At 32.2% G+C, this 16,810-nt stretch overlaps 1 protein-coding gene across 1 annotated transcript in view; it reads left to right on the top strand.

The window, feature by feature from the left end:
- Nucleotides 1-623: 623 nt before the first annotated feature.
- Nucleotides 624-16,810, top strand: part of LOC132548269 (uncharacterized) — a 53,775-nt gene continuing 37,588 nt past the window's right edge. Inside the window, exon 1 of the mRNA XM_060212120.1 lies at nt 624-826. Within this exon, the coding sequence (XP_060068103.1) occupies nt 624-826 (203 nt within the window). The remainder of the gene's footprint in view (nt 827-16,810) is intronic.

Below are 16,810 nucleotides of genomic sequence, written 5' to 3' on the forward strand. Positions count from 1 at the left end.
TGTAATATATTGTAATTTGTATGGAACGTGGATTTGGAATTCGTTCCAAGTCCTTGTGGCGGCAGTAACTGCAGCAAAAGTGATCCTATTCTCATAGCTTTTCTAACATTAGGCTACCCTATGACCGGTCACAACACAAAAATCACGGATTCACTATCAAAGAAAATGAAAGAAAGCACAGTGATCATGTATATACTTCATATATTTAAGTTACACGAAGGTTATTTTCTAGACAGATCAGGATACGTTAATATTCACCTATTCCGTAAATATCAGTTGTCTTGTTCCCAATATAGCAAAACACTCAGGGTACGCTTTATGACTTAACGATTAAAACAACCCTTAGCGTAGCTACCGAGGTGTCCTGTTTCATATTGAGCGCGCGCAGAATTACTCACTGCAAAACCTCGTTAACTCTCGCGTGATCATAAATCTGTGGTTACAAGAAAACAATATGGAGGTCGCCACCGGGGGAAGTGGAAAGTTCAATATGTTTACTCACTGCAAATAAACAGCACCATGGCCTGAAATCACAACAGAAGAGTCGAGGATGGATACTTAGCACGCACATCGTATCCCTGACTTCAACATTAGCTATCGAGTCGGGATTTACACGATAAAACATGAAAATGGCGTGTAACTGGTGCAAAGATGACTATTTTTCCTTGTTGATCACCACTGATAAAAAATCGCATGCTGCATTGGAAATGCTTGTGGATGACCTCCATGCAGATAAGGAAGCCACAATTGGAACGTTTCTAAGTCATTCCGGTGCTGAGGATTTTCTTTGGGGTCTTGTTCGACTGCTAGGATGTGACAATCCAAGGTAAGTTGGGCAAATATTTTCAACAGGTGTCCGTCTTGCATGTAGCTTGATTTACCTTTGTGATAGGTCAGTCATTGTTGCGCCACTCTTATTTTGACACACACGTTGTAACATAAATATGTATTGCTTCATTTACAGTAGACAGTTTATACATATCCATTTTATGTTTCCTTCAAGTTTCTGGAACATAAACTATATCTTTAAATATTTGTCAGTGATAATTTTTACTACCACTAACTGTTGAAAGCCAAATCGCAGTCAGTGACACAGTTATTTACTCTGTCGTTTCGAAACAACAAATTTGCTGATATTTTGATGATTTCCAGAACTTTGTATTAATTTCAGTAAGATGTTAATGACTATTTTGTATTAATTTCAATAAGATGTTAATGAGTATTTTGTATCAATTTCAAGAAGACGTTTATGACTATTTTGTGTTGATTTCAATGAGACTTTTATGACTGTATCTTAAATAAATTAAGTGCAATTGTTCCTTTTTTTATTAATAAATCAGTGACACGTTTTATCATTTTGTAGTTTTATGAAAACCACATGCATTATTGGATTTCATATGCATAGTGTATATGAATTGTAAATATTTTAGCATTGTGTACAGGCAGTTGTCTTTGATGTTGTTCGATTTTCACAAACAATCACTCTTTGTGTATATATGTATTTGAATATACCACAAATTTAAAATGTATGTTTAAAAAAAAACACAAACTAAGTCATTTGAAATTGCTACCACCATTTACTGGTATGTAACAATAACTTGTTGAGAATAAATGAATGTACTAGAAAGTGATAATATTGCATAGATGAAACATAAGACTATGTCAGCTGAGTCTCCTATTCAGAAACATGTAAACTTGTATACTAAAGTAGTTTTTCATTTTTTAAAAGTAGGCATTGGTAATCAGATCCCATCAGCATAAAATTTATGATCATATACCAATTTTAAAAACATATATGATGTTATATATGTTATATGATGTACCATACTTTTCAGCTGAGCTTTGAATAAAATATTGGCAGTATCATTTCCATTTGCATTGATCTTGACTAAAATATATAGCAATAACAGTTTTCTTACAGCAAAATGTGTTCCTGTTGTGTATAGGACTATACAGAATATTCTGTTTTGAATTGAATGAGAATTCAGTGAGCTATGAGAACGTATAACACAAGTACATTCTGTATGTATAATGAAAAGTAAAATGATTTTATGCACCACAGGATTAATTGATCTGGAATTGAATATTGTATTGACACTGGAGAAGTGGAATAGATTGATATTTGTGTCTGTGGGGATTATAAACACTCTATCAGATAGTCAGACCAACTCGATGTGTTTCATGTTGTTCACTTTAGTACTGTAATATAATAGATTTGCTATATTTGGCTGTAAGTGTTCCCAAATATTTAAAGAGTAAAAAATATTTTCTTTAGCTTTTTATTATTGAATTGAATTGATTTTAGAGACTGGATATGGAAATTTAATATTTTACTTTTAAACTTAACAATTCATTTTTTTTTTTTTTTTTTTTTCCATGTAATTTTGAATGAAAAGTTTAGTTGTATACATGTATATGTTGTATGAAAACTGAATCAGACATGAAGCAATAAAAAAGATCTTTGTGATTTTGAATGCAGATGGTTTCAATTATTTAAAGTATAGAACATTAATTTGATATGTATTAAACAGTAGGGAGTCATACAATGATTGCTTTGTAACTTGCTGAGGTGATGGATTTGTCTGGTACCTGAATATATAACAATGTATGGAACACTTTTCACATGTGTTATACATGTATATCAAATTTAGTTGTGATTCTAGGTGAGATAAACTACTACAATGTACTTTGTATATATGTAATTAATTCATGGAAACTTGTTCATTGTAACAGGTCTAACTAGTAAATATAAACCTGTTGTATTTTTAAAATGAATAATCAGATCATAGTAATTGGAAGAAAACTCTTCAATAATATCTGCTCTTGAAAAAGCATCACATTTGAGCTTCATGAATAAATTACATCTGTTGTCATCAGTTATTGAAGGCAGTATCCTGACATGACAATAAAGAAATATTTTCAAACAGATGTTTTTAGAAAGAAATGTTTTCTTGGACATTTACATACTGATTTAATTATATTTTGTTGGTCATTTCACCTGATAAAATATTGTATCTTAGAGCTCGAGATATATGTATTATTTTATGAATATGAAATATCAGAAAACATAACATGAAAAAACTAAACATTTCTCTGCAAACTTTAAGATATTGATTATACTATAAAACTGAAAATTTTTTTCACCAAGTATGAAGTATGTAATCAAGCATTCAACTGATTGCATGTATATTTACTCTCAAATCTCTGGGGCTTTCAATTTTAGTTTGAAGATTAGGACCATTTTTTAAAAGGAGAACTTCTTCACTTGAATTTTCTCTATATTTGATGCTATCATAAAGACATCATGACTTTGTACATCCACTAAGTAGATATAATTGGGTTTTTTATTACTTAAGTTTGTACATGTCATTCAATTTTATAAAAAGGTCTGATTCAATTCAGCATTTTCTATTATAATTTTCTGTTGTTCAGATTTTTGATTGCTGGTCTTTTGCCTTAATTAATAGTTACGGCATTCTTAATACTAGGTATTAAGCTCAATTATCACATCCATCATTCTTTATTTATTTTTGTAAATTATCATCACTACATATTTTCCCCTTCAGGTAATAACAGATCTAAGGAAATATACCATACGCATAAATAATATTTTTGACATACCTGGTAGTTATTTATTTTCAATGCTTGTTCAGTTATCATATAGTAAAATTTGAAATTAACTAGAGTTTTAAGAATTATTTTGAATCATCCAATTAATAAATACCAGTTTATTATTAATAGCTTTCAAAGGAATGAATTAAACATGCATCAATAAAACCAATGATATTGAATTATTTCAAGTTACAAAAAATTTTTGAATGGGATTTTATTAAATTTATGACAATTGGTCTGTGTAGGGGTTTACGTACAGTAAAGCACATTGCCAAATTGTAGTTCGTTCTAGTGTATACTTATTGTTGACTGACCGTGTCATATTTCCTTTTTGGAGACCTGGTGGGTGCTTGACTATTTTAGTACATTTCAAATGCTTTGATAAGTATTACCACATGGGTTTACATTTAACATTCTTAATTTGTAATTGTCATTCATACAATTATTAATTACTTATAACCATACCTATGTTGTTCTACAGCATCAATGTCTTTTAGCGAATATCAATGTTGCTTCAATCAGATCACTCGATGAGTTAATGAAGATCAAGCACTGAGCTACAGAATGAGTCAAGTTGCAGTATTGAACATGGTTTATATTTTGTTAGATCAATAAAACATAGAAATATTTCGTATTTATTTTTACAATCTGACTTGTTGAACCAGATTATTATTTTCAATTATAACCAAATATGTTTATTTCAATGGATCCTTGGGTCAAAGAGCAATGTGTAAGTCTCTTTAACTGACGTATCTCTTGGATTGCATATCTCTAGCTATATATCTCTCCAACATTAATATTTCAAGTATTTATTATAAGCATCCCTCAGACTATATGGGGGGGTGGGGGGGGGGAGTTAAGGTTAGTTGAGTTGAAGGTAAGTGAAGGTAGATTACATGTAGGTTGGAATGTAATGTTTCTTACCAGTATTGCTTGTTATTTTTTTCTATTTTCATCCTTTTCAAATCATCTTGTTTATTGTTTGAAAATTAAAAAAATGTTAATATATTGACAAGGATAAAACTTTTACAACTTTTTGTTCTTTTTCTTTCAATCAAACATGTTTAGTAAAATGTATACAAATTGTATTTAAGATTGTAGATTGTCCTGATGACACTTTAATTGACTGTACTTACAGTTAAAGTGATTTTATATGATATGTTTATACTGTAATAAATAACACTTAAACTTAAGATCGTTAAATAGCAGTACAATTATCTAAAAGTTTACACCAGTAAAAGTGTCTGAGCCTCTTTGTGGTGGTTGGTGCCATGGGCCAGAAACCGACTCTAGTCAACAATTCAAATTGCTCTTATGAAGATAGGTTGAGTTTGATTTATTGATGTGCAAGGATTGATTTACCCGTTAATGTTCGTAAAGGTTAGTGGTCGCGTCCAAATTGATCCTAACTGCCAGTGTAAATCACCATGTATTTTAAGTGACAATGACATGGTTCCTCCTGAGGACAGGGTCTGGGCAGAGGGTTTGCTATTCAAGCTGTTACAGCTAGTACTAGTACATACATGTATATATGGAACTGAATATCATAAGCCTGCAGAATGTTGTTAATTTATGCAGGCATAGACATAAATATGTAATGTTTATCAAATTGCTTTCCTTTTTAAATTTTATTTTACCGAAGTTTGATTCAGGTATGAGAAGTTTACCTTTGAGTCTGAATCTCAATTCATTCTATATTGCTTTGTAGAAAAGAGACTAAACCATGCCTGAGGTGGGGTCACAATGGTCGATGTTTAATACATATTGTATATCATTATTGTTGTATCTGTTGATAAAGAAGAAGAATCTAGCAGATGACCCATGTCCCTTAATTTCAACTTTTCTGCGTTAACCACTTTCTTTCTTTGTGCTAAGGAGTAAAACCTTGTACAGAATATTTTCCTTGTCATTATTAGTGGTTTTTTTTTTTTGACCGATACACTGATCCTGACATACACGATACTACTAACAATATCAAGATTAATGTGTCCATCATAAAACTGCAGTTCCTTAACATCATCCATGTCCTAGCACCTAAGTTTTAGCATCTGATGAAACACACGAGGAAACAGTTGTACTATGTAATGATATTAACATGGGCCATTATGTTTGATGCCTTCACTATAAGGTAGCTAACTTTGACAAGGAAAATCCAGTTATGCTTAAAGGTGAATATTCTATGACTAATAGCTAAGTATGTTATGCAAGCTATAGTAAGTATATACCAGGTTACTTGTAAAGTGTTACACAATAATATTCCATTGAACAATCTATGTTTTTTTTTCTAATTTTTAATTTTGTACTTTACTTAATTCAATATCAGGTGTTATTAGTTTAACACTTTTGAAAATGATGTTAGCATAAAGAAAGTATACTGTAACTGCAATGAGAAATAATGGATAGAAACATTATATTTAAGATTTTCAGTTCCTCCCACAGACAGACACATCAGCTATTTCTTCTTTTAATTTAGTGATTTCCTACTCTACAGATAAATCTGAACTAATCCAACGTCAGGCACATCCCCGATGATAATATTCTAATAAAAATCTGAATTAGGCTCTTCTGTAACTGAATGTAAATTTACTCTTTAAAGTACATGCTTTTTATGTATATTCAATATATGTTCTCATCAGATATTTCTTCAAACAATCTTGGCAAATATCCTATATGAAAGGTAAACAAAACTTGTGATCTTTCCTGTTTGATATTAATGACATAGTCATATCATTTTTCTTTTCCCCAGTGCGCTTGAATTAAAGTGTACATGATATTACCCTTTATGATATTTGTTTGAAGTATCCATCATCCAAGTCATACCAATGATATCTGGCATATAACCCCTTAGTTTTACACTGCCAGGATAAATCCTCCCTTCTTGCCAGTTCATCAATCACGTTTGAGGTGAGATACTGTTACGATGACAAGTATCAACTGGTTTTGACCCAATAACCTCATGCTTCATTTGATTTTGTAAAATGGCAATACAAATTGAACTTTTCTTGTCATCTAGTTTATATTTTGGCAAACTCTCTCATTTTTGGTGTTACTGTATAAAAAGGATTTGTATTGACCGATGTTTCTATGTTAACTGTTGTGATGTGTTTTGTTTTTATCTTCAAACGTATTGATTTCAGGTGATAGGACTGTTGTGAAGCACATGTGGTACCATTACTTAAAATAGATAATGTTGTGTACATGTTTCAAGGATTTTGAATATTGATATAATCTTGTTCATGTTCTTTAAATAACATCAAAATGAGCTTTAAACAAATACCACAGTACACATGAAATGTTATCCTGACCTCTGGCCTATTTCAGAATGAATTGACATACATTACTACCCATACTTAAGGTTGTTTGGCTTTATCAGGATGCTGAGATCACAGAGTGTCCTGTACTGTCATGGTTGTGTTCTTTGGCTTGCACACACCTTACTCTAATCACTATAGATAGCATGCAGTGGGCCTTCAGCTTGTTGTTCAAAGAATTAGCCACCAGTTTAAGCAAATCCCACTATAAACCTACATATAAAAAGTAAAGTAAATATCCTTACTAAAATGTACAGCATACATTGCATGTGTGCTAAAATACACATGACCATTAAGGAATAAGGAATGGATTATCTTGTAGAAGGCATCCAAAAAAAGTGGGAGGATGTCACAAAGAAGATCAATGTACATCTGCTTTATAAGGAAACAAAAAGTTTCACTTTTCACTGTACACACAGTCCAACATACATAACAGAAATTGATCATGAGCAACTACATATGTGGCAGTACACACAGCCCAACATACATAACAGAAATTGATCATGAGCAACTACATATGTGGCAGTACACACAGCCCAACATACATAACAGAAATTGATCATGATCAACGACATATGTGGCAGTACACACAGCCCAACATACATAACAAAAATTGATCATGAGCAACGACATATGTGGCAGTACACACAGCCCAACATACATATGTGGCAGTACACACAGCCCAACATACACACACAGCAACTACCATGAGCAACTACATATGTGGCAGTACACACAGCCCAACATACATAACAAAAATCATGAGATCATATGTGGCAGTACACACAGCCCAACATACATAACAAAAATTGATCATGAGCAACTACATATGTGGCAGTACACACAGCCCAACATACATAACAAAAATTGATCATGAGCAACTACATATGTGGCAGTACACACAGCCCAACATACATAACAGAAATTGATCATGAGCAACTACATATGTGGCAGTACACACAGCCCAACATACATAACAGAAATTGATCATGAGCAACTACATATGTGGCAGTACACACAGCCCAACATACATAACAGAAATTGATAATGATCAACGACATATGTGGCAGTACACACAGCCCAACATACATAACAGAAATTGATCATGAGCAACGACATATGTGGCAGTACACACAGCCCAACATACATAACAGAAATTGATCATGAGCAACGACATATGTGGCAGTACACACAGCCCAACATACATAACAGAAATTGATCATGAGCAACTACATATGTGGCAGTACACACAGCCCAACATACATAACAGAAATTGATCATGAGCAACTACATATATGATGTGATCTGAATTCATGTGATTTTTGAAAGATAAAAATGTAGTTGTAGTTCAGCTTTAAATTCCTCTGTAAAGGACACAGGTGGCATTGGTCAGTTTCATGTCTGGCACTGTACATCTCTGATTTATTTTGTGATAATTATGTAAAGAACAGAACCCTTGGAGACTGAAGATTGTTTATTGGCACGATGAAACAAAAACTCCAAATTTTGGGTCATTGTCAATTCTTTTGAAAACAATTACGTTGTATAAAGATTTAATGATTTCTATATAGTTAAGTCAACCAATTAATTAGCTTACTTATGTGTAATTGACTAATTACTGCAGTGTTGGCACTCCAGTCAGACATAATGGGACTCCTACATTGTAAACTCTCCTGGCTCGATCAGAAAATCACAAATGCATTTTCACTAAAGACAAAATTGCATTATTTCATTTGAAATCAACAATATTTTTCTTGTCGCTTATATTAATTTCCATGTTTTCACTGTCCTTTGGTAAGATTTAGGTGAAAACTTAGAAGGGATATGGGGATTTTTAAACATTCTTCCATTGTTAGTACATTTTCTGTGTGTTTAGAGTAAAATATGCTACAAATTATACTATTCATTATATATATATGAACTGAATGCTCCTAGAATGTATTGTTCAATGAACTTATAAACACCATTAATGTTAGATATATATTTCAACACTACAACAAATGATTATACACACAAGTATACATTTCTAGCCATTAATGTACATGTTTTCAAGGATCAGTAGATTCAAAAGCCTTTAAAAATATAATTGATAATACATGTACAAATTTGGCAAGCACCTTCTGGACATACAAAGACACTAAATACATTGTTGAAATGCATATTATAGTCAATTGTCATACAATATGTATGTTTTTATAACCATTCCTGTTACAATATCAAACAGTTAAGGGATTTAATACACCTAGATTCTCTTTTTGTTTTCTTAATTGTATTTCTAATTGTTCAGTCAAAGAACTTGTTGAGTTCCGAAATTTACAATTAAACCTTATGATAACGCATGGTTACTTTAAGAAGCTATTCTCATTATTTTGAGCCAACAAGCAGAAATATTTGTTTTGTGATCCCACTTTGACACCACACCGAGCCACACTGCTTGACCGATTTTAGCCTGAAATACATTTTGAATTATCCATATTCAACAAGCATGACATTTTAAATACAGTGTGGCAACTAAACATTTAAATGGTAATGTTAGGGCTACAGTGAATAAATAATGTTATATCACTGTGAAGGAATCAGACTGTTAATGCCATTATTCTAAGTACAGGCCTTTGATTTAATGTGAAGCAATATTGCACCATATGGTATATACCTGTATAATATACTGTTTTAATGTAGCAGCAGTTTGGCTCGACAAACTAATGTAAACCTGGTATACACCATTCTTAAGGAGTACAGTCAAACTGACTTATTTGAATCATTACCGAGTAGGATTGCTGTAATTTTCTGTTTTGATATATGTGTTGAGTTTTTATCAGGTTTGGTGATGAGATGTCATAATGTTTGTTTGCTGATAAAATCTTAACATACAAGTATGTTTGTTTGTTGGGTTTATCATCCTGTGAACAGACAGGATCATTTTGAGGTAGAGTAACCTTGTAATAATTGATGGCTCTCTTGGTGAACAACATACAGGAGGCGTGTCGCATGACATTCACAGCAATTAGAGTGCCCAAGGACAAAACTGTGACAACACATCTCAGTTTTCTGAGAATTACAAACCGCCATAGTTAAGGAGTGTCAAATCCCGCCCCTTGGATTTAAATAATAGACCTACACTCTACTGACTGAGCTGTTGTAACCTCTTTTCATCTACAAACAATTTGCTCATTAATTTATCGCCCAAATTATAAAAAACATTTAATATAGTGAAATTGCTTTCTTTTCTTCTTTTTAAAACATTTTCCTTTTGTACTGATCCAACAAAGAACTCTTGACTCGGATATTGTGTATTATAGTGTTACTGGTCTGTAAATACTTTTAGGAATGTCACTAGGCACCTTTCTCATGCCATCAGCTATTCAACACATTGTAATATTTTACTATCCTGGGGATGTGTGTAAATAACAGCTTTAAATAACATTTTCAGATGTTCTATCATGGACACAGTACATATGTGAGATGAAAAAGTTTTAGGATTTTCATTTACCTGAAAGAAAATTGGAATTAAAATTTGAGCTCTAGTCGTCTGGGTGGTAAAAAACATACACAGGTTTCGTAGGAATATGTGAACTCTAACAATCACTTATTGATATTATCGTAGTAAGCACATTTTTAAAAAGTTTTGAAAAGTTGGTTTCATATAGCCTTGTACCTATATCTGACTTTCTAATGCTTATAGATTGTGACAGAAATCTGGACAGTTTCATTTGGTTGGCTGATTGCTTTTGTTGATTTAATTTACATCTAATTCCCAATTCAATATTAGCACTAAGAATTAAAATCTTTACCAGAAAAATGGACTTAGAATTGATATAAAACTGCTGTAGTTTCAATGATAATAAAACATATTCAGTTTAATTGCCTTATGTAAATACAAAAAAGTACTAGGAACAAGTTTGTTGTTAGTCATGAACTTTGTTTACAGAGAGGTTACTGTTGTGATTAAGAATGGTATTAATTGATAGCTTTTAATTTAGTCTTTGGAAGATAAAAGATTTTAAGTGAACAAAGATAATTATGATTTTGTTGAATTTTTGATAATTCAGCAATACATATTGTGATTATATAATTTATATATTTTCTTTTATATATATCTAACTATGATGAGAAATGAGTGCAATCTTGTCTCAACTTGCACACCTTTTAGAGAAAGTTAATACTTTTCATATCTGAACTTGTCAGGGGACACATGATCTGTTGACCACGACCATTTACTATATGTTGTAGGTAATAAAGCTGACCCTGGCTGGAGTTTTGTGGGTAGTTTTGTGTGACTGTTTGATGATAAACAGTTTAACATGAGACTATAGAAGTGGGCTAGACTATTGAATGAAATACAAACATCTACATACATATTATAGCAAAACACCAAATATTGGTACAAATGATTATGAAGACCTTGTTGGGGTTCCGCTCGTGTCAACCATTAAGTGTTGTAGATCGAGAAAGACCTTAACATAATATGTGTAGGTTATAGACTTTATATTTTTTACATGCTGGAACTTGTCATTTGAAATATATCTTTTTAAAATATCTGTTTATGTTTTCACATTATGCACGAATTGTACTTGTATACAAATGTATATGTCATGGCATCTGTAACCATTTTTCGTATGACCACGCAGTTTCACTTTTAGCATCATACTCTAAAGTTCAAGGTCATAAAACTGATTGATGGTGTTATATCACATTTTTTTATCAAAGCAAAAGCAGTGCTTGAAAATAATAAGAAGAGGTTGTAAATAAGGCAAACCATAAATATTCAGAATATTAAAGTAGCTCTATGAGTTCATTATGTTCATTTTACTGTATATTTTTGTAGTTTATTTATTTATGTATATATATATATATTTTTGTATGCGTGAAAATTTGTTAAAATTATAAGTAATATAAAGATATCCAAATACTTTACCTTCTGCCATTAAGTCATTAAAACATATCAAATACAATACTCTGTTATGAATCCTTTTGTGAAATATGGACCCTCGCATTCTTTCCATTATTTCATAACTCTACCATTAGGGAAATTACATTTTTGATTCCTCCATGAGAAATTGCATATATGTTTATTCAAAATCCAAATCTCATGAGAAACCATCTGTAAATTTATTGTCTCTGCTTTTGAGAGAAATAATTGCCTTAACAGAGTTTTGAAAATTGATAAAATAAAAAGTTACGATTTTGGTCAGAGTACCCATCCAAAATTGAGTTAGCCAGTGATATGTGTGATAATTTCCTGAAAAGTAAAATTTAGGAACAGCAAAATATTAACTTGTAATCTGTAAGTAATATGAAATTTTTGCTGATAGAAGTGTTTAATCATTGAACCACTGATATCTCCATATCATTACAGAACACAAAACTTACACAAGTTTATTTCATATCACTGTTTTACTATCCTAAAGAAAAGGAACAAAGCATTGTTTTAAAAAAACTGCATGAGCTTAGATTATAAGGTGATTATCAATGACCTTTATGGAATCAACATAAAACTATTTCTCAAAAACTAACATGTGTTTCAGAATCAACACAGACAATTCATGTGATTATTTCTCATCATAAAATAGGGAAAAATCATGTTTGGTAAGAATAACAACCAGGCATAGATAAAATTAAATATGCTGTGTTTTGTACATCTGTATAACTTAATAAAATATTCTAATATGGATAATTTCTACAGAGTTTTCTATTGTTAGAACATCAATATTGTATCAATCAATTTCTATCAAATTGCCTAGATACACTGGTGTAAACGTTGTGTATGTAAGTGCCGGGATTTACTGTGAGACAATGTGTGAAATTGATTGATGGTGCAGGGTTGTTTAAATGTTTGACTTGTGTGGGAAACACCCACCATTAATTGATTCGGATAATAATATAATGGGACAATGTTTTATTTTTGTAATTATGGTAAACATGAGTTTGTCAAGGATTTATAATAGGGAAATGTTTACACTCATTATCTCTTGTATTCCTTGCTTTTCTTGAAAACAAATTACTTGAATGAAGTGAACATTGCTATTTTCATGATCATAATTTTGTCAGACTGAATTAAGCTTAGAAAGTACTGTTCATTTTAAACAAGTACAAAAAACATCTAATTTTTCCAGTTTTTACATCCTTTTTAATCTATAATATAAGTTACAGGGTTTGTTTTAAACTATTTAGGAGCAAATTAATTAAGCAAATCTAAACTCAGTAAATTTCTAACTGCATTTGTTCCTTAACAACATACACCACTAAGACATATATAGAAAATATACCTGTAGGTGAATATTTGATTGTTTATTTAGTGTTGCTTATTCATATTGTTTGAAATATCATTTATAGGTACCAAGTATGTATAAGTAACAAAATTCATTATTGTAGTATATGATGAAAATATATATTGTTGCTTGTGTAAATGACAACACAAACTGTTACTTGTGTAACTGACAACACAAACTGTTACCTGTGTAGCTGACAACACAAACTGTTACTTGTGTAACTGACAACACAAACTGTTACCTGTGTAACTGACAACACAAACTGTTACTTGTGTAACTGACAACACAAACTGTTACCTGTGTAACTGACAACACAAACTGTTACCTGTGTAACTGACAACACAAACTGTTACTTGTGTAACTGACATCACAAACTCTTACCTGAGTAACGGACAACACAAACTGTTACTTGTGTAACTGACAACACAAACTGTTAATTTTGTAGCTGACAACACAAACTGTTACTTGTGTAACTGACAACACAAACTGTTACTTGTGTAACTGACAACACAAACTGTTACTTGTGTAACTGACAACACAAACTGTTACTTGTGTAACTGACAACACAAACTGTTACTTGTGTAACTGACAACACAAACTGTTACTTGTGTAACTGACAACACAAACTGTTACTTGTGTAACTGACAACACAAACTGTTACTTGTGTAACTGACAACACAAACTGTTACCTGAGTAACTGACAACACAAACTGTTACCTCAGTAACTGACAACACAAACTGTTACTTGTGTAACTGACAACACAAACTGTTACTTATGTAACTGATAACATAATTTGTTACTTGTGTAACTGACAACACAAACTGTTACTTGTGTAACTGACAACACATACTGTTACTTGTGTAACTGATAACATAATTTGTTACTTGTGTAAATGATAACACAAACTGTTACCTGAGTAACTGACAACACAAACTGTTACTTGTGTAACTGATAACACAAACTGTTACCTGTGTAACTGACAACACAAACTGTTACTTGTGTAACTGATAACATAATTTGTTACTTGTGTAAATGATAACATAAAATGTTATTGGCTACATGTAACATGTAGGTGACTTTAAAGAAACTGTTACTTATACATGTACATACAGAAGTGTTAACGAGTGGTTGTAGGAGACTATTATATAATCCAGTACTGATATTTTTAAGATTGATTACTGCGAATCCTTGTAACTTGATGTTTGATGTCAGATTAGGGACTTAAACAGGATTAATGTTAAGCAAATTTTCTATTCGTACATCATGGACACCAAAACATTGACATTATTGATTAAATCATGTAGGTGTTTGAGAAATATTCCTGATGATAAACCACTCCGTGGAAAGTCAACATCTATACTTCATCACTCTATTAGAACTATGGCTGTCTTACAAGGTCAATATTCTATTTCATCCTGCCTTTAAACTTTACCTGATATTGATTCCAATATTACTGCTGTCATAGATCATTTCAACATAACAGGACTAAAGCATTGTAGCTAGGTTATCAGACCTTTTATGTAGATGTTGGTATGGATAAGTTTACAGCAGCTATGAAAAACTAGACCCCTTATTGAAAGGCTAGCAAGTCAACAAATACATTTAGGTAAAGGTTTGAAATAGAGGTAAAAATCTACAATATGTTTAGGTAAAGGTTTGAAATAGAGGTAAAAATCTACAATATGTTAGGGTAAAGGTTTGAAATAGAGGTAAAAATCTACAATATGTTTAGGTAAAGGTTTGAAATAGAGGTAAAAATCTACAATATGTTTAGGTAAAGGTTTGAAATAGAGGTAAAAATCTACAATATGTTTAGGTAAAGCTCAATTTGACCTTAAGTAGATATAATATAGATTAGAACTTCAATGATAATTATCTTAAGGTCAAGATATTTCATCTGGAAGATAAAGCATGGCAAGGGGCATCCGGCGTTGGGCGTCGAACGTCTGTCGTCTGGCAACTTTTTGTACAAAACAGCATTAGTCATAAATCCTACTCCTCCTGTAGGAATGATTGTATTTTGTCCAAATTTGATTTAAAGCATCTTTGGTTGAAAGGAAATCAATTTTGTATAAAAGATGGATCTCAGCCCCCTGGGACAAGGCAGTGGGGGGGGGGGGGGGGGTGGCCCAAGAGGGGAAATAGAGCAAAATCTTTAAAACCTTACTTCTTCTGTAGGAATGATTGGATTTTGTTCAATTTTAGATGGAAGCTTTTTAAGGCGAATGAAAATCATTTTTTTGTAAACTGTAGGTCTTGCCCCCTGGGGCAGAAGGGCAGAGCTCAATATAGGAAATTTAGCAGATTCTATAAAAATCCTACTCCTGGAAGAATGATTGAATTTTGCCCAGTTTGGTTAAAAGTATCTTTGGATGAAGAGAATACAATTCTGTATAAATGGTGGATCTCGGCACCCTTTATGGCAAAAGGGGTGAGGCCCAATAGGGGAAATAGAACAAATCCTTTAAAATCCTACTCCTTCTGGATTTTATTCCAAATTTGGTGTGAATCATGATTTGGTGAAGGGGAATCAATTTTGTATAAATAGTGAATCTCAGCCCCCTAAGGCAACAGGGGAAGGGCTCAATAGGGATAATGTGTTTGAAAACAGCATGTATAGCATTGCTGGGACTATAGATAGATACACAATCATGATGTAAGAATGGGCTCTGGGGTCTGGCCCCACTCCCAGGAACTTAGTTTTCTTTGTTATATCTTTGAAACAGATGTGATACACATCCGTTAACCATATAAAGCAATGCTGGACATCTATAAACACATTCATGATGTAAGAACTTGCCCTTAGGTGTGGCCCCACCCCACTGGACTTAATTTCTGGGTGATATCAAAATCCCCACCCTATAGCCATATATATATATTTGGAATTGCTTGACATCAAGAGATAAACACATTTGTTATGTAAGAATTGACCATTTGGTGTGGTACATCTCTAGGGACATTCTTTCTGAGTCATTTTTTTTTTATTAAGTTGAGATACCAACAGGATAACCATAAAAAGTCTCACTAGGTATCAAAAAGAAAGACAAGCATGATACAAGAATTTACCCACTGATCTTGCCCCTTCTAGGAGGTTATATTTACTGAGCTTCACTTTAGAAATATTTTAAATACCAAAACTATAGGCATGTATACCACTGCTGGTCTTTAAGATCTAGATGAGTGATACAAGCCTTATGGGCCTCTTGTTTATAAAGGTAATTTTATAAGAATTAATCTGCAAAATGTTTTATTGTAGTGATATTTTGTTAGAAGAGAGTAAATATATATAGCTAATTCCCTTTAGAAAAATTACATAACATCTCTGTGATATAGATTTTGATGATGAAATGAATGTTGTTGAAATGCTGAGTGACAAATCCCCACTTTACTTCAGGCATGTCTTACAAAGACAAGGTCAAGATTATAAGGGTATTGCATCATGCCAATGTCTGTACAGGCCAAGAAGTGTTGAGTGTTTCATACATATATCACACTATTTCAGAGATCTTCACAAATATTTGTCTGAAAGCCTCTTTTCTCTGAGATAATGATTAACTACATGTAACTAATATTATCCTATTTTGACAAAGTGTCTTTATAGACAAATATTCAGATGT

This window comes from Ylistrum balloti, unplaced genomic scaffold (genome assembly GCF_031769215.1).
Source record: "Ylistrum balloti isolate Yb309-2 unplaced genomic scaffold, AGI_CSIRO_Ybal_v1 Utg370006, whole genome shotgun sequence".
Taxonomy (NCBI): Eukaryota; Metazoa; Mollusca; class Bivalvia; order Pectinida; family Pectinidae; genus Ylistrum; species Ylistrum balloti.